The sequence below is a fragment of the Ornithodoros turicata genome, chromosome 4, assembly GCF_037126465.1.
Source record: "Ornithodoros turicata isolate Travis chromosome 4, ASM3712646v1, whole genome shotgun sequence".
Lineage (NCBI taxonomy): Eukaryota > Metazoa > Arthropoda > Arachnida > Ixodida > Argasidae > Ornithodoros > Ornithodoros turicata.
This window is the reverse complement of record NC_088204.1, coordinates 1,323,756-1,347,505: the sequence shown is the minus strand read 5'-3', so window position 1 is coordinate 1,347,505 and position 23,750 is coordinate 1,323,756. Positions and strand designations below refer to the sequence as shown.

The 23,750-nt window shown below is 43.6% G+C and overlaps 1 protein-coding gene across 1 annotated transcript in view; it reads left to right on the top strand.

The window, feature by feature from the left end:
* Window positions 1–23,750, top strand: part of LOC135390621 (nuclear pore membrane glycoprotein 210-like) — a 32,064-nt gene that overhangs the window by 1,981 nt on the left and 6,333 nt on the right. Inside the window, exons 2-38 of the mRNA XM_064620392.1 lie at window positions 192–331; window positions 557–688; window positions 946–1,027; window positions 1,092–1,242; window positions 1,599–1,728; window positions 2,322–2,450; window positions 3,073–3,141; window positions 3,581–3,687; window positions 3,807–3,947; window positions 4,525–4,665; window positions 5,045–5,218; window positions 6,389–6,497; window positions 7,106–7,198; window positions 7,271–7,419; window positions 7,888–7,999; window positions 8,704–8,766; window positions 8,840–8,886; window positions 8,974–9,047; window positions 10,290–10,389; window positions 10,802–10,994; window positions 11,048–11,154; window positions 11,234–11,338; window positions 14,080–14,181; window positions 14,519–14,647; window positions 15,199–15,326; window positions 15,891–16,023; window positions 16,682–16,744; window positions 17,874–18,059; window positions 18,451–18,531; window positions 18,621–18,752; window positions 19,401–19,568; window positions 20,060–20,151; window positions 21,360–21,531; window positions 21,769–21,941; window positions 22,780–22,997; window positions 23,181–23,314; window positions 23,410–23,527. Coding sequence (XP_064476462.1) covers window positions 192–331; window positions 557–688; window positions 946–1,027; window positions 1,092–1,242; window positions 1,599–1,728; window positions 2,322–2,450; window positions 3,073–3,141; window positions 3,581–3,687; window positions 3,807–3,947; window positions 4,525–4,665; window positions 5,045–5,218; window positions 6,389–6,497; window positions 7,106–7,198; window positions 7,271–7,419; window positions 7,888–7,999; window positions 8,704–8,766; window positions 8,840–8,886; window positions 8,974–9,047; window positions 10,290–10,389; window positions 10,802–10,994; window positions 11,048–11,154; window positions 11,234–11,338; window positions 14,080–14,181; window positions 14,519–14,647; window positions 15,199–15,326; window positions 15,891–16,023; window positions 16,682–16,744; window positions 17,874–18,059; window positions 18,451–18,531; window positions 18,621–18,752; window positions 19,401–19,568; window positions 20,060–20,151; window positions 21,360–21,531; window positions 21,769–21,941; window positions 22,780–22,997; window positions 23,181–23,314; window positions 23,410–23,527 — 4,577 coding nt within the window. The remainder of the gene's footprint in view (window positions 1–191; window positions 332–556; window positions 689–945; window positions 1,028–1,091; window positions 1,243–1,598; window positions 1,729–2,321; window positions 2,451–3,072; window positions 3,142–3,580; window positions 3,688–3,806; window positions 3,948–4,524; window positions 4,666–5,044; window positions 5,219–6,388; window positions 6,498–7,105; window positions 7,199–7,270; window positions 7,420–7,887; window positions 8,000–8,703; window positions 8,767–8,839; window positions 8,887–8,973; window positions 9,048–10,289; window positions 10,390–10,801; window positions 10,995–11,047; window positions 11,155–11,233; window positions 11,339–14,079; window positions 14,182–14,518; window positions 14,648–15,198; window positions 15,327–15,890; window positions 16,024–16,681; window positions 16,745–17,873; window positions 18,060–18,450; window positions 18,532–18,620; window positions 18,753–19,400; window positions 19,569–20,059; window positions 20,152–21,359; window positions 21,532–21,768; window positions 21,942–22,779; window positions 22,998–23,180; window positions 23,315–23,409; window positions 23,528–23,750) is intronic.

The window sequence follows — 23,750 nt, the reverse complement described above, 5'->3', positions numbered from 1 at the left end:
GAGGGTATGCAAACGAACCGCTTACTACTCAGTACCTAACAGATGTCCCGAGGATCTTTACGAAAAAGGCGGTTCTCTGATAGCGCCACCTGTTAACAAATTATTCAGCCGGGGGGGATTTATTGGAAACACCCGGTATAGCACAACCAGTCTTTTCTAGTGAATGTTACATATCCCTTCAACAAATGCAGGACGTCTTCCAACCCGGAGGCCGTGACCGTGACTGTGCTGGATGCCAAACCGGGACAGCTGTGCGGATTGCGGGCAGAGGTGTCGGCCGTATCTCACCACCCGACTCGCAGCACTTCCATTATAATGGCCGATAACACTGGTGGGGGAACATTGTCTGCATCGTTCTGTGTTTCGTCAGCTTTTGTGGAATGTTAATTTATCGGGTACACTAATATCCGAGGCATCATACGTGACGTACACACTTGCGGGAAACTCGTTGCGTGAAATTCGCTATTTAGCTTTCAACTTTACAACATGAATGACTGGTGTTTTGTTTGGCCGACGTGCTTGACACCATGTTCAACACACTTTTGTCTTTGTATAGCAACTGGAGAAACCTTCAGGTGTGACGTGATTGTGGACAGGATCCACTCATTCGAGCTGGTCACCACCACACGAGAACTCCTCCTTGAAGACGCTCCAGAGTTGATTGAGGTCGTTGCCCGGAATGATCAAGGTAGCTCTCGTGTTGTCACTGATCTTTAATCACCATCACTCGAGGTGAAATGGGGAACTTGTACAGGCACCGGTGAACACTTTCACCATCTCATTTTTTTCCTTCCCCGTGAAAATCTATTCTTTCACACCATATCACCAGCTTTTAACTCGAAACCCAATTGTTCCTCACCGGGAAAGAAAGAAAATGATCTCTACTCGAACGGAGTTTTTTTTTGCAATGGATTTATAACACTGTTGGTATCCCGCCACTTGCAGACGACACCTTTTCCTGCATCAGCGGCGTGCCGTTTGAGTGGAGCATTTCGTCAGGGTCGACCCCATCACAGGGTGTGGTCCGGTGAGAGCATTTGGCAAAGCGATTAATAATTGCTCAGCCTACAATGCACGCCGTATTATTTCAGTTTTATGCGGGCCGTAGAATCGACGTACAAGACTCCGCCCAGCTTGCAGTTCTGGGAGAACCAAGGCCTGCAGGGTCATGCAGTCTTGCTTGAGGGTTCTAAGACAGGTGCTGCCAAGATATCTGTGCGCCTCAGCGATCCAGACTATGCTGTAAGTTTGGAAGCTGCGATTGCTTCTTGACGTGCTAGCAACCTGGTGTAAGATATGTCGTTGAAGTGCTCCGCGTCGAACGTGTGTTAGAAATGCGCGGCAGGAAATCATTCGTCAAAACTCGCCAGATGCTTCAGGTTTGAAGCAAAATTGAAGCAAATAATATTTAGTAAATCATCCTGGACGCTTTGCTAAGAACTTCCACCAGATATTGTCTTGCCAGAGAGTGTACTTCATGGATACGGAATCTGCTATTCAAAAAGTGTGCAACTCCTTTTTTATGCCTACGACATCCTCCAGCAACACATTCCTCCCACAAATATCTTTGGAAGTCTGGCGTGATATCTCTCTTGCAGCATATTGCAGCTAAAGAAGTGACCCTGGTGGTGGTCGCAAACATTGCAATCAGCCCTCTCTCCGTGTTCCTCCTGGAAAATGCGGTGGTCCAGTACAGGGTCGACTTGATTAGGCATGGACGACCCACCGGTAAGGAGCTCCGACGTGTTGACTCTGTCATCGTTGCGTGTCTCACAATTGTTCTTCATTGATGATGTTTTCAACGTCTGTTATGTGAAGTGTACGTTGGCTAGTGGAACGCAATGTGTAATACAGTGAAACCCGCTCATAACGATCCCTCTCTGCAACGATATACCCCATACAACAATCGTTTTTACTTTCACTGTCAAAATATACATTGGCTCTATGGAGAATGGACCCGCATATAATGATAAAGTTTGCCATTCTGAGTTCTCGTACAGTGCTTCTTGACGCCCACACGCTCGCGCTTCTGCAGCGCGCTGTCCAGCGTTGCGCCCTTCCGCGGACCTTTATCACGCTTTTTCACATACGCGTTGCATCCTAGCGGCTCGCACAAAAACAGCGCCGAAACAAATCCACGTGGGTAGCACGAAGACACCAAGACCGGCCCGGAGTTGGACCGACGAGCGAAATGAGCGAAAAATCTGACAAACTTTGAATGCATGACGGTGACAAGTAACGGTGCCATGAATTCCGTGATGCATGCAGCGTGTTTTGTCGAAACACGCGTATTCAGAATTGTTCGCTCTATGTTCCCACAGAAATTCAACTCCCATCCCAACAGTACTACCTGGAAGTAGCAGATCCCTCGGTGGCCCAACTCACTTCCGCCGACTCTAGGGTCACGGCCCTTACTGTTGGACACACTGCTCTTTTGCTGAAAGATACCAGTATCCTTACTCAGTGTAGACGCAGCTGTGAGTTGTCTCTGAAGGGAATGCGTAAAAAGTCTGCCGTTGTAAGCAGTTTTCTTGTGCAACTTCTACGGGCACAGAGATAAAGGTGCTATAAAAATCAGGACCACTGCATGGACCCTGGCTGGCCCAAGGACCCTGAGCCAGACCCACATTTTGAGTCTCAGAATTGTGTTCACTCCAGTCTGAGGATTTCTTTTCAGGCCTTTGTCATGACTGAGGTTGTGCTCTTTCTTTTTTCTTTTTCTGCTCCTTCTCTGGTTAGTCATCAAACGTTAGTTAGATCATCTGGGAAATGAAATCTAGACAAATCAGATGCATATGGAGTACTTGAATCTATACCTCATTGATAACTATATTGGTAGACAGCATCAACCAAAGGGGGTCTGCATTGAAAATGCTTTCTAGCATAGTAGTCTTCAGCATGTACATAGGCAAGCCTGGCCAGTTTATGTATTCCCAATGTTGTCATCAAATCTAGGGTTTAGCAATATTTAGCACATTTTGTACGTAATGCTTTATTGTACATATTTTTGTGGTGCTTCTAAGCAAGTTTTTAACAGCAGAGTCGATGCATCACTTTAACCTTGAACCTCAGATATAGTCTCTCATGAGCTTGCAAGGCGTCCACAGGCAGAAATCTATGTTGTCAAGCCAAGCTATTTGTGTAAGTTGAAATTGATTGAATGCTTTATGCACCAAATGAAGTTGATGCTCTCGTGGCTTACTTATCTCAATATTTTACGTTAAATATTGCGTTTTTGTCTTATTAGTATTCACTAAATCAATCTGCTGCTGTTAATGTCATTATTTTAAATCCTAACTTGAATCTTTTTGAATTCTTCCGTACGTAAAGTCTATTTGCTCATCGTGTACCTTGTTTAATTAATTTATATCTGATTACTACAAAATTAAACCTTATATTTTATCTTATCAGTCGTACGTATATTGTCATTGCAAAGGGCACTTAGTTGGTTTTGAGAGTTTTAGTTAGCATTTAGAGTTTAGTTTTCTGTGCTCTATTGACCATGAAATACCTGGATGATGTCACTTCATGTGAAGCATCTTTTCAACGTATTAATGCTTCCTTTTATGTGCGCACTTAGTGTTCACGGTGCAGCCCGGTGACAACTGGGCTCTGCAGGAGCAGTCTGAATACGTGATTGAGGTGAAGCTCTACGATGAGAGACATCACCGTGTTCACCTCAGTGATGTGAGCTATTCTTCTCTTTAATCTTTGCGGTGGATTGTCGTGAAGACTAGATTTTTCAAACACCTCCATCTTTGCATAGTCGATATGTGGTAGAAAAGCTTATTTTATATTTTGTGCAGAACTTAGCCATGGATGTGGAGTTCCCGTCGGACTACTTTGAAGTGGTCGCATCGTCTGAGAATGGCACCCACCACTTGGTGAGGACAAAGGGCCCTGGGTCCTGTCAGCTCAAGGCTGTCTTCCTAGGTTTCAAAACAAAGGTAGGTAAAAAATTTTTGTTTTTCGTGTTCCTTTTGGGGGCTTTGTGAGGGCCACACACCTGCATCTTGGGATGGCTAGAAAACCAGATGACCTTGCCCTACAGCTGGCTAACCTTTTCAGTCACTGACTTCCTTATGTCTCATCAGGTGACCTTGTAGTCCCTACTCTCAGGTTTTTGCAGAGATTGAGGTCACACCAGAATGCAGTGATAAGCCCTTCGAAGGGAAGCTGGGTTCACGAAACCAATTTACCGTACGATATTAACAGTTTTCGAATATCTTTAGAAATATTACTGAAACGAGGTGAATCACCTTCATTGGCGCAATTTCACGTCCACATTGTGGCAGCCGAAAAAATTCGCACGTAGCGAAACGTGTTATGCAGTAAAAGTGCCGTCACATTGCATTTTATGCTGACCTGAAATGTAATCCGTTGGCTCATCATCATCATCATAATCCTAGCCCTCTTCACCGGGTAAGTTTGGGATCATGAGCTGACTCGATTCAATATCATTGAGCAGGGTGAAGAAAATGGTACGCGGTCTGCAAACAAAACAGTTTACCGATTTTTTTATAGGTGGGGTCAATCAGGAAGGCCAAGTATGATATCCACGGCACTCAGGAAGTCATGATTTACGAGAAGCTCCTGGTGACTCCATCGGTGATGCTGTTTCCATGGGATCCTGCTCTGCAGCCATCATATGTTGTATATCCAAAGGTCTGCATAACATCAGTAGCTTCAGAAAAAGAGTATTATAGCTTTTTAGTGTATGTGTTGGGAGCACTTGTGGCCTATGAAGATCCTAGGCAAAATATATGTTGGAAATCATAGTGGTAAAAAAACGCTCTGGAGAACTTTAACGAGTCTGGTGCAGCCAGAAAAATATTTCGGGAGGGGTTCTATGGGGACCTTACATGGGAGAGGAGGATTTCCACTTGTTTCCCTCTCCCAAAATATTCAACCAAAGGTATGATTTCAGGAGGGGTTTGAACCCCCCCCCCCCTTTTTTTTTTTGGCTACACCAGTGATTCTGGTGTAAACAGTCTGCTGTGTATTGGATAGGTTGTGCTGGTACATAAAGTCTGTTTTTGCACAGGCATCAGGTGGTACAAAGTTTTACCGCTGGTTTGTGAGCAACAACACAGTGGCCCATATCTCATATCAGCCTGAAGAGCTGAGTGTCACCTCCAAGGTGACTACAAAGTCGCTGGGTGATGCTGAAGTGATCGTGGAGGATGCTTTCAACAGCTTTTTCATCAGCAAAGCCAAGGTGGGCCAGATATAGAACAGTGACTATCGATTAGAATTTGCGTCAAATAAGAATTAAGCATGATCCTTCATGCTTAGAATGAAGCGGTGCCTTCTGATCACCAAAAAATATTTGGTCACAAACACACAAGTATTACATTGATGAATACAATTGAACCTCCATGTAATGAAATTGAAAATGACCACACTTTATTTTGTTAAATGGAGTAATTCGTTAAATCGAACGCGTCCATAAAAAAATGGCCCAGGTGCCAACCTGCGCAGCCCGCCATAAAAATATGAAAGGCACGCTTATTCTTGAATATCACGCGAGTCTTATTGGGTACAGATGCCACCGCCATATTACAGTGCCATTCAGGAACGCACAAAAAGTATGTTTAGCCGTCCTTCCTGACATTAAAAGCACAGAACGTTCCTAAGTTGTGGTGAGCCACTTTTTTTCATTTTCACCCCGGGACATTGCTTCGATTATCGCAAGTTTAGCATCAACTGGCAAAACTTTCCATTTTCCAGACTGCACTAATCACGAGGCACCACAGGAAACAGATCAAAAGATGAAAGCGACACTGGAGTGATCGCGGAGCTTCACAGCAAAAGTGATGGATGCCCTATCTGCCTATTACTATAAGACCAATATAACCTATAAGAACACGTTGTGACGTTGACGTTCATATGGGAGTGCGGGGGAGTGCTGTGTCACTTTCGGGTTTCTGCTGGCGGACGGTTTCGTTAAATAGAATGCGTGGAATACAGACACTCGGTTAAATCAAGTGTAGAAATGCACTGCCGTCTATGGGAAAGGGTAAATGCAAACACATAATGTGTTAAACTTTGTAGCAGACACCGGGCAGGTGGGTACATATCATATTTAGTGTGTTGTGCGTCGCTTCATTCAGAGGTGTGTCAAGCGGAGGATTTCGTTAAATCGACGTTCTCTACATAGAAGTTCGACTGTATCCAACAAACATTGTTAATCACATGGGATGGAGCTCTTGCAGAATGCGTCTCAAAGTACAGTCTGTACTCAAAGACTTTGTCCTTTCCTATGTGTAGTTTTACAAGTTAAAGTGTCATAGCACATGGTAATTTCATAGCCTATCAAACTCATCAGTCATAACAACATTCTGAGTATTATTGTAGATTTATCAATCTTGCTGTATCCTCTGAACAGGTGTCAGTTCAACCAGTGGCCGACCTCGAGGTTGTGCCGTCCCTTCTTGAGATAGACTATCTCAACGATGTTGTGGTTCCTGTTGCTCTGTATGGCTATGAAGACCCCTGTAAGTTAACATTTAATTAGGCAGTGACCACAGAGATATGCTGGCCATAACCCCCATTTAACCCCCGTGACCCCCATTTAAACCCCCATAAACCCCATTTAAACCCCCGTAACTCCCATTTAAACCCCCCGTAACTCCCATTTAAACCCCCGTAACCCCCATTTAAACCCTCACGAGAGTGGGGTGTTAAAATGGTCTCATGAAATAGCTCTACGGTTGCAAATAAATGAAGGTCAAATGTGCTTTAAGAACGGCAGGTGAAAGCCTTGCCTGCTCACAGATATCAAATCTGCCGACAAAGTTTCTCGTCAATTAGTTAATTTGTGTCATCACAAGTAGCCTTGTACACGAGACTCATACAGCGCAGCTGTAATTTTTAAGCTCATGTTTCCAAAATTTGTTTTGAAAGTGAGTCATTGTCGTTTGAATGGTAATTGGGGAGAAACGGGGTTTCGCAACTTCGGTTTTTGCCGATTATTTTTGTACTAGTATAAATTTCACGTTGGTTTTGTAACATAAAATACGTATAAGAGAATGCAAACAAGAAGTGCAGGACTTCATATGTGGGTTCTCTCAATACTTGATCCTTTGATATCTGTTCTTTGCAGCCACTAAGTCGGGGAAGCGAGTTTTTGACGACTGTTCCAAGGTTCCCCTATCTGTGGAAATGGTTGACCCTGCAAAGTTTGCCTACGTTGAAGGTAGAACTATACAACTATAGAACTAGCAAACCGATGGAGATTGCATTAAGTTTGAATACTTTGAACATGCAGACAGCCAGTATCCACCCATAGGACGCGGCTGTCGTACGTTGCAGTTCACTTGCAAGGCTGTCGGCCACACTCGCATCTACGTGTCGTATACTGTTGGGGATGTTACTTTCAAGAGCACAACCGTCATTGGATGTCATAAAACTCTTAAGGTGAGCCACATTTCATACTTTGTACTGAATAGTACACACTTCATATTTAGGGCCTGACTTTTTCGGGTTTTATTTTTGGCCAAATTCGGGGGGTAAATATCGGGTGATATTTTTCATTTGAAAATTCGGGTGTATTCGGGTTAAATCCCGTTACGGCATATTCTGTCGTCAGGAATTCGGGTGATTTTTTTTTTTTAAATAAAAATTTGTCTTAACATGGAACTAATGTTTAGCAATGTTATCAAACTTTATTTTAATGCACGCTTACGAGTGTGCCAGGCGACCCTGATGTTTTCGGGTAGATTCGGGTTAAACCCGAATTTTACAGATTTCGTTCGGGGGGTAAATATCGGGCGGATACGGGTTTAACCCTAAAAAGTCAGGCCCTAATTATATGTACGTTCGAATGTGTTACGCAAGTAAGTTGGACGATACAAATGACTAAGAATGGATTTTTTTTCTCGTAAGCCCGTTCACCCAGTGAAGTCTGCAGTCATCGCATATGGCTCCTTCAAGGACGTCGCCTTCGAGGGGGGACCTCGACCTTGGCCCATGTTGCCAGAGGGTCACTATGCGAGAAGTAATGACATATTTATACTTACATATTTATATTTATACAAAGGCTCACTAAGTTAGCTTTCTCGATTCACCCGTACAAACAGTGTATAGACCAACACCATTTAAATTACTCTCCTCTCCTCCGCATGAACGTATGAAGTATCAGTGCCGTCTGCTTTGCCGAGAGCTTCGTTAGAGTTTCAACAGATCCAAGATTTCTTGGCAGAGCAAGAGAGAGTGCTTCATCGGGGAGCAAGTTGATGTGAATCCAGCAAGTTGAAACGCACGAATCCTATCTAAATCGACCGTCACTAAAGCCCCCTAGTTTTCTGTGGTGGAAAATTTACTTTTCCTCGAAGTGGGACATACGAATCGCCGCGATTCCGCGGGGCAAGTGAAAAGGAGCAAGAAAATATTACAGCATTCTCCCAAGATCGCTTACCGGCTCGTCCCGCACGCTTTTCGAGTCTCTAGTAACTTTTCAGTGTGCAAAGAAAATTGGACTCAACTCTGTCAATTCCTCTCCGGGTGTTCTTGGCATTAAATCTTCTTCCGTCGCGGCACGTTCAGCCGTGTAAGTCATGTCAGGCATTGCAGTTGCGACCGATGATAGGTTAATAATAATGAGTTACGAGATAATAAGATAATAATGAGATAATAAGTTAATTAATGATAATAAGTTGCGACTCAAATAAGCCAAACATGATGCACTTCCTTGTGTTCCAGTCACAGCTGACAATACCTCTCTCGTGAGCGTGATGCGCATCATCGACCCTTTCCGTCACAACAGTAGGTTTATAAAGATTATACCATATTATTGGTCATTTATTTAATAACCTGACGTCCCTGGTTTCTCCTTCAGGAGACCTTCACGTATTTAGGGTTCTTTGTCGTGACCTCGGGGAGACTGTGAGTGTCCTGCTTTTATCTTGCGGTGATACATATTTTTTTATATTTGTCTCGTCCCTTTTTGTAACATTTTTGCCTTGAATGTAGAACTTGGAACTTGCCATAGGAAACAATGCCTCAGCCACGATCCCAAATCCAGCTCGCAACACTGCCACTATCAGGTGATTGCCCGTCATTTTTATTTGCCGTTTTGTTGGGGGGTGCTACTATTCGAGTTCTCGAATTAGAATCAGATATCGGTTACTCCAAGTATTCGATTTATGAATCGAATATCCAATCCATGCATTTGGTTTTCTGAATACAATTTGACTACTCCCCAAATATGAATGGCACCATCCTGAAAGGGGGTTTCACCACATGCCTCCCTGCATGAGGTGAAGCGTGCTTTACGAAATTGCCAACACTGCAGGGCCAAGACAAGGCGGACCATTGTTGCTTAACTTTTGGTCGCCCGTGGGCTGGACTGATGTGCCTAGCTGATAGGCTCTACCACGCTGGCTCATCAGTTCTATTGGCAATTTCCTGGAGTGAAGCAACAAGTTGAGAAGCTCTCTCGCACATCACCGATCAGGACTGGTGTAGGGTATCTCCTCTACAAGCTTAAAGATAGTTTGACCAAGTTAATTGTGTATACTTCGCCTGAGGAAGGGGTTAGCAGTGCTGGCTGGGGATTTTGATTTCAATTGATGTCTGGGAGGTTGCCTTTAATTAAAAAGTTAAGAGTCCTAAATAATGCCTGCAGCCCAGGAACAAAATGAGACATCCCTTACGGTCAAAATTTCAGCAACGCAACTTTCCCAGGTGAGACATACGCACTCCAGCAAAGAAGCTAAAGGATGTTCGTGGCAAGGCTGAGGCAGGGCGCCAATTTGTTTGTTTCACAAGTGACCTTTGGATGTTCAGAAATAATTACAGCCTCACCCGTGTAACATGCCACTGCCTGACATCAAATTTTGAAATCGAGATAGCAATTACCCCAGCAGGGTGTAGACTCTGCTGAAAAGCCAGAAACACTATCATGTAAAACTAAAGAGTAGGGGGCTTCCCACAGAGGAATTGCGTGTCTCTCTTGCGACAGTTAATGCCGGATAAATTACGCTAAAGCCGTGGGCTACAAAGCGCAAACTTTTAATGCAAAAGGCACGTATTATAAAATTTGCACGAATTTTAGCTTTGGTAGTTGCCATTTTTTCCCTCAATTCGATTCGATGTCAAATACACCTTATGGGGGATTTCCACTCCACTATTATTTTATTGTCTCTACGTTGCTCGTTTGTGGCTACTAGCTACCGAAAGCAAGTTATTTATTAGCAAGTTACTTAAGTAAAAACAAAGTTAATAACTGTAACAATTTTGGCGTACCTGGTTAAGAAGATTTTTTTAAAGTGACCCGCTCCTTCCAGGCTTGTGTGTGGAGTGCCTGATAGTGTAACACTGAGGGTGAAATGCAAGGGACCGAAGAATGCCAAGGTGCCCTGTCCTGCCACAGAAGACGGTGATAAGGTGATAACCCTTTGTATAGTTTGATACAGTCCTCTGTTTTCACGTTATTGAGTGAATGTTTCTGTGACACATTCATACAACGCCATGCAATGAGCATGCGCATGGTTGATTATGTAGTTCACCTTTCATGTTAATAATAATAATAGTCCTGGGCTCCATGCTGTGCAATCACTATGATGAAATGCAACGTCACAGTGTTCAGTCTCTGGATTAATATTGTCCCTCGGGATATTTTTAATACATGTACGGAACATCTAACGTAAACCATTTGACATGCTATGTGTGAGAATGTGCCTATTCCACAGTGTTTTGCCAAGGCTCAGTAGTGTACGAAAATCTCCCACGCAGTCTTTACAAGAATGGGTTAAAACTTGCATATTTGTTAATGTTTGCCGGTAATTCCTTTTACCAGGTTCCGGTGCCAAATTCGCGCGACGTCGAAGTAGAGGTGGTGGTGAAGGATGCCCTAGGTCGACGCTTCTCCAACATCACCTCTTTTGACATCCACTGGGAATTGTCCAACTACCTCCTGGCCAAGCCAGACAGTCATCGTGATGTGGTCACGCATGTGGATGGATCCAAGGGGTACAAGAAAGTCTCTCGAGGTACATGCTTCCTCCTTCCGTTGAGGCCCAACTGACTGGGGACTGTTTTGCAGATTTCCAGACCATCCACCCTGTTGGCAAATCCGGTCCTCTGACCGTGTCCGCTCGCATTGTGGGATACAACCATCAGATTCTACGGCACTCTTCACTTCCCAATGTGGTATGTTGTAGCCTTTCTTTCTTTCTTTCTTTCTTTTCTTCTTATTCTTCTTCTTTCTTTTCTTCTATTACCATTGCAGCACCCTGTGAATCCAGCTGTGAGTGGTTCAGTCTCTGTCTCACTTGTGGGCGATGCAAAAGTAGAACCATCTCAGACGTCGGTCTTCAATCATCCATCTCACACGGTACGTTTACAAAATAGTATCACGAGGAAGCTTGGGTTGTTTGGAATGGCCTTGAAAATGTATGCAAGACACGATAATACTGGATGCCAAAGGAGCCTCAGCCCCAAAAATGCCAAGCCCCTCTTACAATTCCAACAGTGTGCTTGCACATACCCCGCAATGCTGTTTACGTTCGAGCTCGTGTAGTGACCTTTGCTTCACAACATTGGGAGCAGTGTTTCAGTGTACCAAACTTCGGACATATTATTAGCAAAAATTTGATATACGTGTTCGAGACACCAGATTCGAGAAAATATTTTCCCGCGGTGATGGCATCGACAAAATAATTTTGGAGTTCTTTCCTTCAATATCTTTATGCATGTGCCTCTTGTAAATTTTCAGGAACTGTAATTTAGGACTAGGACCTCCTCGTCTGCGGAATCGTCGACCACCACTGTTCGTTACTGGAGGCCTCGCTTCAGTGCACCAAAAAAAGAAAGAAAAAAAAAACATTTTGATATTGCGTGTAAAACAGTTTTGAGAAATCTAACCATGGTTTTCTACCTCTGTACTAACAAGCGGTGGTGGTCGTATGATAACTTTCTTTGTCTCTGGCTCATAATGCTCGGATGTGTAAAATGGCATTCGCTAGTACAGCAAAAGCTCTCTCTCTCTCTGCGACATTGTTCAGATGTGCAGTAAGCGAAGTCCTGGCTTTCTTTATGAGCTCACTAAATCGGTGTTTCAGTTCTTGACCTGCACTATAAACTGGATGCGAGTGCTGGTATACCTTTACGTAATTAAATTGCAATTATTTTCGATAAAAGATATGTTGTATTTTGCTGCAGAGCCCCATGGCTGTGCTTGCGCTGTGATGTTCCTATGTCATAAAGATAAATAAAAGATGAATTTTTTGCTACAACATAGTACAGCGTGTGGCAATAGCGGCGCTGTTTTGACACAGTTAGAGATTGGTATTTTGCTGCCAGACTTGTGCCCGTTACCAAAAAATAGGAACTAAATACCGTTACCCGTTACTTCAGAAAAAAGTAACTAAATACGTTACATGACTTGAAAACCCGAGACGAGGTAGGGACGAAAACAGACATACACCGTATATACCTCGTCTCGGGTTTTCAAGTCATGGATCGTCACCACCAGCTCGCTTGCTACCTAACTTTCCTTTCGTTAAATATGTTACTCGTTACAAACATACAAAAGTAACGAGTTCTCGTTACTCACAGGTAACGAGTTACTTTTTCGTTACCGCCGCCAACAAACATGCCGTCACTTGCCTTCAACTCATTACTAATGAGAAATTGCACTTCACACCAAGCTGATAGGCGAAATTTACATCAGTGATCTTCGTTCTCTTTCGTGTGATGACATCTGCTGCCGAAGTGGGGGTGATCGGAGGTTATGAAAACACAAGAAAAGACACCGGTTTTTGTGCCACCGATCACCAACGGTTCCCAAGAACAGACGAGGGGCTGCGTCATAATTTAGGGCACTCAGAAGTTTTGCAAAGACAAGAAAAGGCTACAAGTCGAAACGCGTTTTTTGTAGCCATAGCACAGTTGGTACCCATTCTTGGGAAGGAGTGATGGTCGGAGATTACGGAAACAAGAGAAAAGACAAGGGCCTTCGTTTAAGACGATTCAGCACGTCAACAACACATCCAACTAGGGACTGTAATAATACTTTGAGTCACACGTGGTCGTGTGTCACACAGGTCCACGCATTGCGCCACACGGAGTGCCGAAATGTGCTCCCCCGCGCTGAAGAAAAGGAACGAGTAACTCAGTAACGAGTTACCAATTTTTGTAACTGATTCCGTTACTATTACCATTTTTTAAAAAGTAACTGAATCGTCACTTCGTTACCAAAAAAAGTAACCGTTACCAAGTAACGAGTTAGGCACAACTCTGTTTGCTACCAGTTGGTATTTTGATTGGTATGGATATTTTCTACTCGGATACATTGTTACTCTTGGTCTCCGAGTTGAGTTGAGTTGAAAGAGAGAAGACTTGGCCTCTATTTTGAGGTGCAAAGCGTCTTTGTAGTGTTTTCTATAAATACATTGATGTAAACATATTTTTATTCACAAATTTTTGCCTTCGTCAGTAAGCAAGAACTCAAACTACATGCTTCAAGGTTAAATGTTATCGAGAAGGATGATTTTGTAGAGGCTTTTTTGCTCGACTTAATGCCATGAAATGTACTTGTGACGCAAACATGGCTTACCTGTCTCTTGATATGCGTAAGTGTTTAGTTGTTTATAGAGTAGCATATGTAACGTTCTGTAGAAATAAGTTTTATGATAATTCATAGACGTGAGAACTTAGTTTCATGATGCATAGAAATGATAGAAAGTACTCAGGTTTCATCAGGTGAGTGTGATGTGTAGTTCACAGTGTGCATTTGTGCAACAGGTGGGTACTGTGAATGTGCATTATGCAAGTAATGTAACATTTTTGCATTTTAAATGCAGTATAATATCGGGGACTGAACCGTTCAAAGTCCCGGGCTAGTCCTGCCCTCTTTTGGTTTGGAATGAAAATCTCGATGACAGCCAGTAACGCCCATGAGCCATTGGGTTTTACCTGAAACGCCAGAGCTAAAATGCACTCTTTGTCATTGGAAAGCTTTGTAACAGGTGGTAAAGTCACCATAATAAATGATGATACACGTTGTGGAAGTGCAAAAGTAAATATTGGTATGCGTAAGTAAACGCACGTAATACGCCTATGTGTTTGTTTCAGACGACCGTAAAAATCTTGGAGGGCTCTGGGTTCTACCAACTCACATCTTCCGACAGTTCCATAGCAGACGTCAAGTTTGATGAAGTTGCGAGCGAGATTAAAGTAAGTTATGAAACCATGTCCTTTGAATGGACGCAACTGGTTGCTAGCAGTGAAACTTGCAGTGTGACGTCGTTCTTGCTTAATGTTAGGCTGGATTTTGCAGGATCATGGTCAGCTCATTACTGACTGAATGGGTAACCTTAATGAATTTCTGTGTCCCAGTCATCAGTTCATCGAAACATGCAATTGTAACAAAGTACACTTCATCGATTATTTTGGGGGGTTTCATCTTTCTCTTTTTTTTTTTTTTTTTTTTGTAGCATTAGTGGATGTGTTTGCCACGTAATTTGCAGTGTCGTTAATTTAAAAAAGTAAATGAATTGCGTCATCCTCGCAGATCAGCCCTCGGAAAGACGGAGCCTTTGTTCTCTCCGTACACGACCTGTGTCTCGACTCTGAGGCGCCAGCCACTGTGAGAGTGCAGGTTGTCGGAGTCTACAGTATCCATGTCACTATGATTACCATGGTAATGCACCCTTTTCAATTCAATTCAATTTTTAGTTTCATGGTCCCATAATGAACAACTGTTGCCTGAATATTTTTGCGCTATGCCATAGGATTTCTTGTTTATTACTACTATTACGTATTGCTGATAATTGTTAATTGATTGGTTTTATTGACAGCGATTATGCTGATATCTAAGTACTGTATTTGCTTACGTAATTAATGCGTGGGTCAAACAAGTGCGCTAATTACGTGAGAAATGTACTAATAGCTTTTGCTTCAAAATGAGGGCATAATATTAGTTAAAGTAAGCCTCAGAATACACATAAACGAGTCAAATGTTACAACGTTAAATGTTCAATGTTAAAAGTACAATGCTATTTGAAGAATGGCCACGGGCCGTATTTTGCCCAAGATGCCTAATGCCTGACGTTAATAATGCCTGAAAATTGAACAGTGCTATTTGCACTGCTCCCATTTTAACCTTGGGCAGTTCAGCTTGAAGAGCAGTCTGTCGCATCAAAATTAATGGTGCATTTGTTAATTAACGTGGTGCTTCATGTTGTATTCCAGGTTGAGCATCAGACAGAGGTAATTGCTAAGGTTCAGCTACTGGATTCCAACCAGGATCTGCTGCCTTCATCGGTGTTTGCTCTCGTGGGGCTCCAGCCCGTCGTCGGGTCAAACATAATTAAAGTCAGGTTTGTGGCGGTGTCACGTAATCGCGGGTTCGTAAGAGGATAGATCTTCTACGTCGCCAAACTGGTCACGGATAGGGCAAAATATTGTAGATTGTTAGAATATGGATTATGTATAGGTATAGGGCCTGACTTTTTAGGGTTAAACCCGTATCCGCCCGATATTTACCCCCCGAACAAAATCTGTAAAATTCGGGTTTAACCCGAATCTACCCGAAAACATCCGGGTCGCATGGCACACTCGTAAGCGTGCATTAAAATAAAGTTTGATAACATTGCTAAACATTAGTTCAACGTTAAGACCAATTTTTATTAAACAATAAAAAATCACCCGAATTCCTGACGACAGAATATGCCGTAACGGGATTTAACCCGAATACACCCGAATTTTCCAATGAAAAATATCGCCCGATATTTACCCCCCGAATTTGGCCAAAAATAAAACCCGAAAAAGTCAGGCCCTAGTTATAGATTATAGAATAATATTGTAGAGTAAAAAGTAGTACCCTTCTCCCTTGAGGCGAACCGGCCCTGTGTATTCTTTTATTTTATTTATTTTTTTTTCAGGGCATTAGGGTTCGAGGAGGATGCAAAAGAAGTGAACTTTGCAGTTCACGGTGCAGCACTCGGCACAACGACTCTCCAGTTCACTACCAGTTCCACCGGCGAGGCTGTGGCGAGCCAAGTGTTGCCGGTGCAGGTGAGCTGGCAACAATGTATAAAAATGGTGCTGGTGTCGTCTGCAGCCAATAGATTAGCTTTGAGAGACGTTTTTTGAACGTACCGCAGAGAATGAGATTGGCGAACGAGGCACTGGAATAATTTGCGTCAGTGCTACTCTATCTACTCATGGCTGTCCCAGTTGCTCAACTTTCCCAAATGGGAAAGAGAAATTTATGTTTGAGACTACTATTTAGACCGCATTTACTCGGGTATAAGTCGCACACTTTTTACCCGGGCAAAATTGGAGCCCAACACTTAACTCCCGCTTTATTCCGAGATATCCGCTTTTATCTCTCCGGAATCGAACGTCCCGATTCTCCCACACCAAATCGTCTTCTGTTCCATCAAGCGTGGATGAAATGATCTTTTATGTGTGTCGCATTCGTATGTCGCATATGTCGCATATGTTCGTCGCCATGGCACCAGGCGCTCCTCCTTGTTGACTACGCGATACGATCTGGCTGTGCTAGTAAAGTCGGGACGTGTTTAATGTGCGGGGAACAAAAAAGGTACCAGCATTTCGTTGCTGAAGTTGGGGGTGCATTCAGTATGCGAGTAAATACGGCACTGAAAATTTTCATGGATGCGTTGTCATGTCCCTTTATGCTAACAGGGTCCTTATGCTGCATGTGCAGGTATTTGCTCCGCTGAAGCTCAATCCGAGGAACATAACGCTGATTGTGGGGGCAACGTTTCAAGTAAGTTCATGGTTTTGCTGTTTTCCTTATGGTTGTGTGTGTATGTGTGTATTCGTCACCGTGTACCTGCTCATCGTAAATGCCTTCTGTGTGTGTGCGAAACAGCCTTATAAGAACAATATGCATTACAGTAGTTTGTGGTGCTCATGATGCAAAACACTGAGAACGGCAAAGTTATTCCCCTACAGTCCTAAGTGTGATGTCCTTGACATCCTTGAGAATTGCACATTACAAAAAGCAAAGTATACTGTTACACCCTGATGTAGCAAACACACAATGTAATGAAATCTGAGATGTAACGAAGTTTTTTTTTATTTCCTCAACCTTTTCCCCATTGAACTCAATCTACATTTTATATAATATACTCCTGCCAAATCCCAATATACTCGTGAATATATAATACTCTAAATATGATACTCTCTCAATATACTTGATCAATATACTCTTGACGAAACGAAGTCGCTTGCATGTTCTTTATCAATGTAACGACTCAAATTATGGGTGCTATCGACGTGCTTTGTCGATATGCTTGTTGCACGGAGGGTAATGAATGAGCAGTTTATGCAGTATGGGTTTATGAGCAATCTGTTTGGCCATCTCTCATGCGCTTGTCCCAGGCAAAGGTAACGGACTATTTTAGTACGCGATCAGCCGTAGGAATGTGACTCAAATCATGTACTCATTCTGCGCTTACCATGCCCTTTCTTTCATGTTTTGTATTGTTGTTTTATGTATTTTACTTTCATGTATTTTACATCATGGGGCCGGGTACTCGATGTAACGAAATTTTCCAAATTTTTTGCCACTTCGTTACATCGGGGTTTAGTACCGTAGCATTATTATAGCATATAACGTGGTGGTAGCGCTCTTCTAATCAGCTCTACATTAATGTACCACGTATAAATCCACCAGCTGTTTGTGGCGGAAAATTTACTATTCCGTGAAGCGGGATTTACAAATCTGCAGGATTTACAATTTTGCAGATTCGCGGAAAGCAGGGGGCTCTAACCGTGCACCGCAAACATAGACCACATTCGCGTTTCAAAACGTGTATGTATTGGCAGGCAGAATTTGTCTGCGCACTCAAATAGTTGTAGCCACGAAGTTCACGTGCAATATCTTGCCCCAGGTGTGGTGCATGGGTGGCCCTCAGCCGCAAGGAAGGGTTGAGTACACCATAGATAGTTCAGCGGGTGCAGTGGCTACGGTTGCATCCAATGGGGTGGTGACAGCAACACAGAGAGGCAACACTGTGCTCACTGCTAGGGCGCTGGGTTATCTTACGGACTCTGGCGAGGCTGCAGTTTATTCGCAGGTAAGAAGTTTATCTCAGGAGGGACTGTCCTCCTATTCTTAGTTGCCTAATGGAGCCACATCGTACCTCTTTTCTGATGTGATGTTGACGGAAATATAATTCTTCTGAATTTGACCCGATGACACGCGGGTACATAAGTGGCACCCGACTTAAACGTTAATTATAAACTAAAAATTGCGCACAACTTTTATGCCCGGAGATTTGTAAAAGGCACTTACCCCAAAAATTTGTACGATAATGACTTATTCGTTCTGCTTCTTAGACATACACGATAAAAAATATTCTGAACCTATTCTGAATCATGTTGTTCCATTGATGTCCTTGGTGTTTGTAATCGGTAATTCTGCATTTGTCTGAATTGGCACGAGTCGTTTTACTTACAATATTTCAGGATCAAGTGACTATATATGTAGTCGCACTGCGAGGCATCAAGATTCGTGCGCCGTTGAGGCGTTTGGTGGAAGGAACGTGGGTAAGGGATCCGTAATTATAAATAACGTTTTCCCATACATCGTGTCGTGGACGAGAATCAAATTCTTTAAAATTCTATTTACTTCGCAGATGTCGGTGTTCGCTGCTGGGCGTGGGGACTTTGAAGATCCCTTTGCGTTCTGCAGTGCCGTTCCCCCACTTCTGTTCCAGTGGTCCGTCAGCAATCCGCATGTTATTGCAGTGGAATCGCTCTTTCAGCAGGTGAGAGCTGTAGCGGTGCCATGCACCCCGAACAGGACCTGCTAGCTGCCTCATGTACCTCTTTTGCTGCACAATGGGACCTGTTACGGAACTTTGCCGTAGGTCTAGAATGTATGACTAGAACTAACTGCCAATGCATCTAAAGGCAAAAGTTTTTTCTTTTTCTTTTTTCTTGTACTTTATGTTAGCACTGCAAAGCAGTTATGCCTACAGGAGGCGTACGGACAAAAGGTGGACAGTAGGAAGTAGTGGGAGATGGTGTAACGAACTTCCTGGGCCACCTTCGTATGGTTCGAACAATATAGAAACTACCTTTTGTGAGTGTGTGATATGACGCTGTAAGCTGGATGGCAGGATTTCTTTAAAATTTGGCAGGATTTTTTAAAAAATTTGACATTAGTACTGCGTAGCAAGTAGCTGTGAGCAGTGCACAGGCAGTGCAACGCAAGCGTGGGTATGGGATCATTTTCTGCCCTGAGATCTTTCGATGCTTGCCCGTAAATAAATACTTTGGAATATAAATGAGCTGCTTATATGTTCTAACTAGTTCAAACAAATCTTCTGTCTCCTTTGAGTTGGAGTTAATGGGATTGCGCTTAATTTGTCAAAAATATGTTAACCCGTTGAATGTTACGGCTGCATTTTCAGAGTGGGCTGCAGGTGACCCAGGAAAATGCGTGTGCAGTGCGCCTCATGGCGCTGCGTCCCGGGCAAACATCTCTCCGTCTCCAGGTCCGCGTCCTCAACGCGGCATCCAGCCCCCAGTATGAACAACTTCTGCGCGATGAAGCAGTTTCTGCTGAGCTGCAAATAGAGGTTAGTCTGGGCTTATTTTTGAAACGGAGCAGTGCATTCAGAAATAATAAGGGCAGCACGTTGGGTTGCACAGTTTCACAATTTTGGTTGTGAGAAACCACATGCTTGCTGCATTGATTCTGCTACCTTGTTGATAGTAATCAAGTGGACATTATATTTTTCAAGTACAAGCTTCACTATATTTGCCATTAATGGGGGCCATCTTGATGGTACCTAGTAGAGTTTCACATCTTTCATAGCAAGCTCTATAAGCTGACATATTGTATTGGAAAGTTATGGTAGCAAATCCGCACACACTGTTAGGTTTTCGAACCTTTATAAAAGAATTTGCTTCGAAGAATGAGCTTTGTGCCCTCAGAAATAAACTTCTTGCTGTCCCTTCTAATAGAATTTAAATGTTTTCCTGTCTCTTTTTTTAGCGGCAGACGTACCAGCTGTATACAACTCTTGCGTTTCCCGGTTATTGTTCATATTTCGCTGTCTTACTGCAGGTAGTCCCACGTTTGGAACTAGTCCGACCACACGCATGTGTCCAGCCTTTGCTCATGGGTCCAAATGCCCAACTTCCACTGAAGACCAACAGGTAAACACCACTACCATGCAGTAGACTACTTTGACAGTACGACTATGTCACTACTACATCAAACTACCAACATTACCAACTACAACATTTGATAGCCGCCAGCAGCAGCCTGAACTTCATGCCTAAAAGCCCCTAGCTCTCTGCAGTGGAAGATCAACATTTCAGCGAAGCGGGGTTTACAGATCCGCAGGATTCCGTGGGCAAGAGAAAAACGAGCAAAAAAATGTTGCAGCATTCTCCCAAGATCACTTACCGACTCACTTTTCCAGCCTTTCGTAACTTTTCAGCACACAAAGAAAACTAGACTCAGCTCTGACAATTTCTTTACGGACGCTCCTGTCGTTAAATTTTTTCTTTGTGGTATGTACAATCACGTGAGTACCAGCAGTATCAGTCACATCAGGCATCGCGATCGCGGCTGATTGGGTTAAACCTACAAAAATGTCGCAGATCAATTGAGATCCTTACACAATTCTGTAACATACTGAAAACTCTGTGAAGAAAAAAAAAAGGAAAACACGATTTTGCAGGAAACGCAGGTTTTTTGCGAGACACTGCTAATGCCCTGACTTCTCCACAATTCTGCAAAAATGCGCAGAATTTAGTACGTGGATGTAGTTATATGGAATTTCGTGGAATTACGAATCTTTACTGAGGAACACAGCTTTGGTGCCGGAGATGGATGTACCTACGGCTCACACCACCTGAGTGCAAACCAACGTTTAGTACCATGCATCTCATGTTGGCAACGCTGTTTCAGCTCACATCCATTATATCTTTACTACTTCTGTTTTGCTCCCGTCGGCAATATCACGTCCAACATGTCCCTCATGGCGAAGCGTGCGACGGAAACAAGTGTGCAAGGCTTAGTATGGTGCTGAAGAATTCTATGAAAACACCCGATTGTATGATGTTAGTGTGTTAACTGTGTTGTGCTATACCGTTAAAACAGCGCAAAGTACTGTTACTCAACTGTATTGTTGGATTTGCGGACACTTTACTTCTACGTCACGCAGCTGAATAAGCATTTTGTCTTCGTATATGTATGTCCGTCAGCCTAGACGCGCAAGTACTTGCCACGGGAAAATTGCAGAATTTGAGATTTGCCGCAGCAGAAAGACCAGGCCTTTAAAAGACACGGCGAATTCGGTGAAATTTTGCAGATTTCTAGAGGGCTCTATTCACGCCGTTACTTGACGATATTACAGAGACGGCGACAATGGATTGAACTACGAAGTTCTAGGTTCCAGTAAGAAGCCCGTCATTTCGATCGATAACCACGGCGTCGTGACTTCTGCTGGTGACTCTGGTCGCGCAACGGTAGGAGTAGCCTTTCAGGAAGACTTTGGGGTGAAGCAGACGTTCGCAGCGTTGATCGAGGTAGTTTCTCAACTTTCTGTAACTTCCACCAATATGCCAGCAATGAAGCTTACAAAGTTTATCTACTTTTTGTAGTTAATAATTAGAATTTTAATGAGACGGTGATATTGAAACTAAAAGATTTATGGGGGGGAGGGGGATTTCATCCTTTAAGCAAAAAACATGTCACCACTTTCCTCGTCCTCCTTGGTTACAATAAAGTCGGATCTGCGATACCTTTTCTCTCGTCGCATGCAGGTGGTTTCCATAGCATATGCAATGACCAAGACAGACGTGGAGGTTCATGCGGCAGTGCAGCCCCTTCCTTACATTCCTGTCGGTCTGGAGGCACGTCTGAAGATCACCTTCCACGACGGCATGGGCAGAAAACTGGACGCTGCATTGAGTCGACTGCGCTGGCGACCCAGTCGGTGAGCCCTTCTTTCGGCTGCTGCTTTTGAAGTCAACGTACCCACGACGATGACAACAGTTATTAACTTTTATGACTTCTTACAGTCTTGCTCGGTGATTTACTAGAAAGACACGTCGTATCTAGGGTCTGAGGTATTCGGGTTTTACCCGATTCTTCCCCTAACTTACCCACCAAATCGTACGCTTACTGATTTGGGTAAAACCCCGTTTCTCCCTGAACCGGGGATCCAGGGTGTGGAACCACGGTGCACGACTGCGGTAGTGGGAGAGAGGGAAGGATCACCGACAGGAGGAGGTGGCACCGCAGCCACGAAGGTGAAATACATGGGTCGTTTCTCCAGTGTCAAAACTCGCACGCACAAACTGGCCAACCTGAGGACACACTACTACTGCTTCTACAAAGCTGGGTCATGCTGGTTCAGCAATATAGCTGGTTGAAGGTCAAGCTGAAGGTCAAGCTGGTTGAAATAGCAATATAGTCATGGACAGATGCGAGCTTCTTGTTCTTGGAAAGAACGTGAGAGACGCGCTCCCCCAAAGACTTCCCCCACAATATAGATACTGTATGCTCGTTGTTTGTGCGAAAAACTTGTTCATATTCGCAAATCGCGCATTTAGTGATTTGCGAAGTTATTCCCGAGTATTTATTCGCGCGATTCCAGGGCTGTTCCCTTTCGCGAAATAAACGCCAAGCTGCGTTTGCGAGTACGAGTTTTAAGCCCTCGCGAAATTCACGAAAATTAGTACGTCTCAAATAAAAATAGTTTACTGTACTTGCAAGTGTCAATTGCAACTTAGAACAGAAGATTTATGGAAGGGTCTTGCACTGCCACGCAGGGACGACTTGGTGCTGGTGAGCAGAGCCATGGACAACGACACGGTGCTCGTGAGAGTCAGCCACCCTGGGAACACCGTCCTCAAACTGTGGGACGAATTCAACCCTCGTATTGTAGACTTCATTCCACTCTTTTCACAATCTGCACTGAGCCCTGATCGAAGCGCACTCACAGTTGGCGACGTCGTCTGCTTCGATGCGGCCCTGGTTTCCGCACATGGTAAGGCTTTGACCCTAGGCGATTAAGTGCCGCTTTGTCTTTATGCTTTTTTGGTCTTTTCCACTCCGCGGTCTTAACCGCTTTTTGGTCTTAATTTGTTTTTCGTTTTGACTGGCAGAACTCAGTTTAACTCTCATTCAACATGATGTTGTCAACTGCGTTACATTTTGTTGCATCGGGTAGGTAACACGGGCATATGGTCCAGCATGGATAAATCGATAAAGATTGAGGCAAGACAGGGAATAGCGGTTGCGACTCAACCAGGAAGGGATGTCGTCAGCTATAATATATCGACTCACCTGTTTGCATCTCAACAGGTACGACAGTACTGTATTGTCTCTTCTGGCTCTCTGACACCGATCATTTGATCATTCGTGCGACTTTATGCTGCCTGTTGCCCGTCGTTTTCTAGATCGTCGTAAACCCAATCACCAGTATCTCGATTAACGCAGAAGATGTGACTCACGTGTCTACGCTTGTGGAAAACCGTATTCCAGTACGGTTGGGTACGGAGGAGTCAAACCTGTATGGTAAGTTTGTTTTATCGATGTAGTATGATCCTCTTTGTGGTTGATTGTGGCCATTTTCTTTTTCTAATTACAGTCGAACTCCTTTATAAGGAAACTCGGGAGACTGCGCAAAAAATTTGCAGCTAAGATTAATTCGTTAAGAAGGACGTGAGCTAGGTTTGCGCAGTTAGTATTACAAAACACCTGGCATGTTTGCGTAAAAAGTAAAAACCATGCTAGGGAC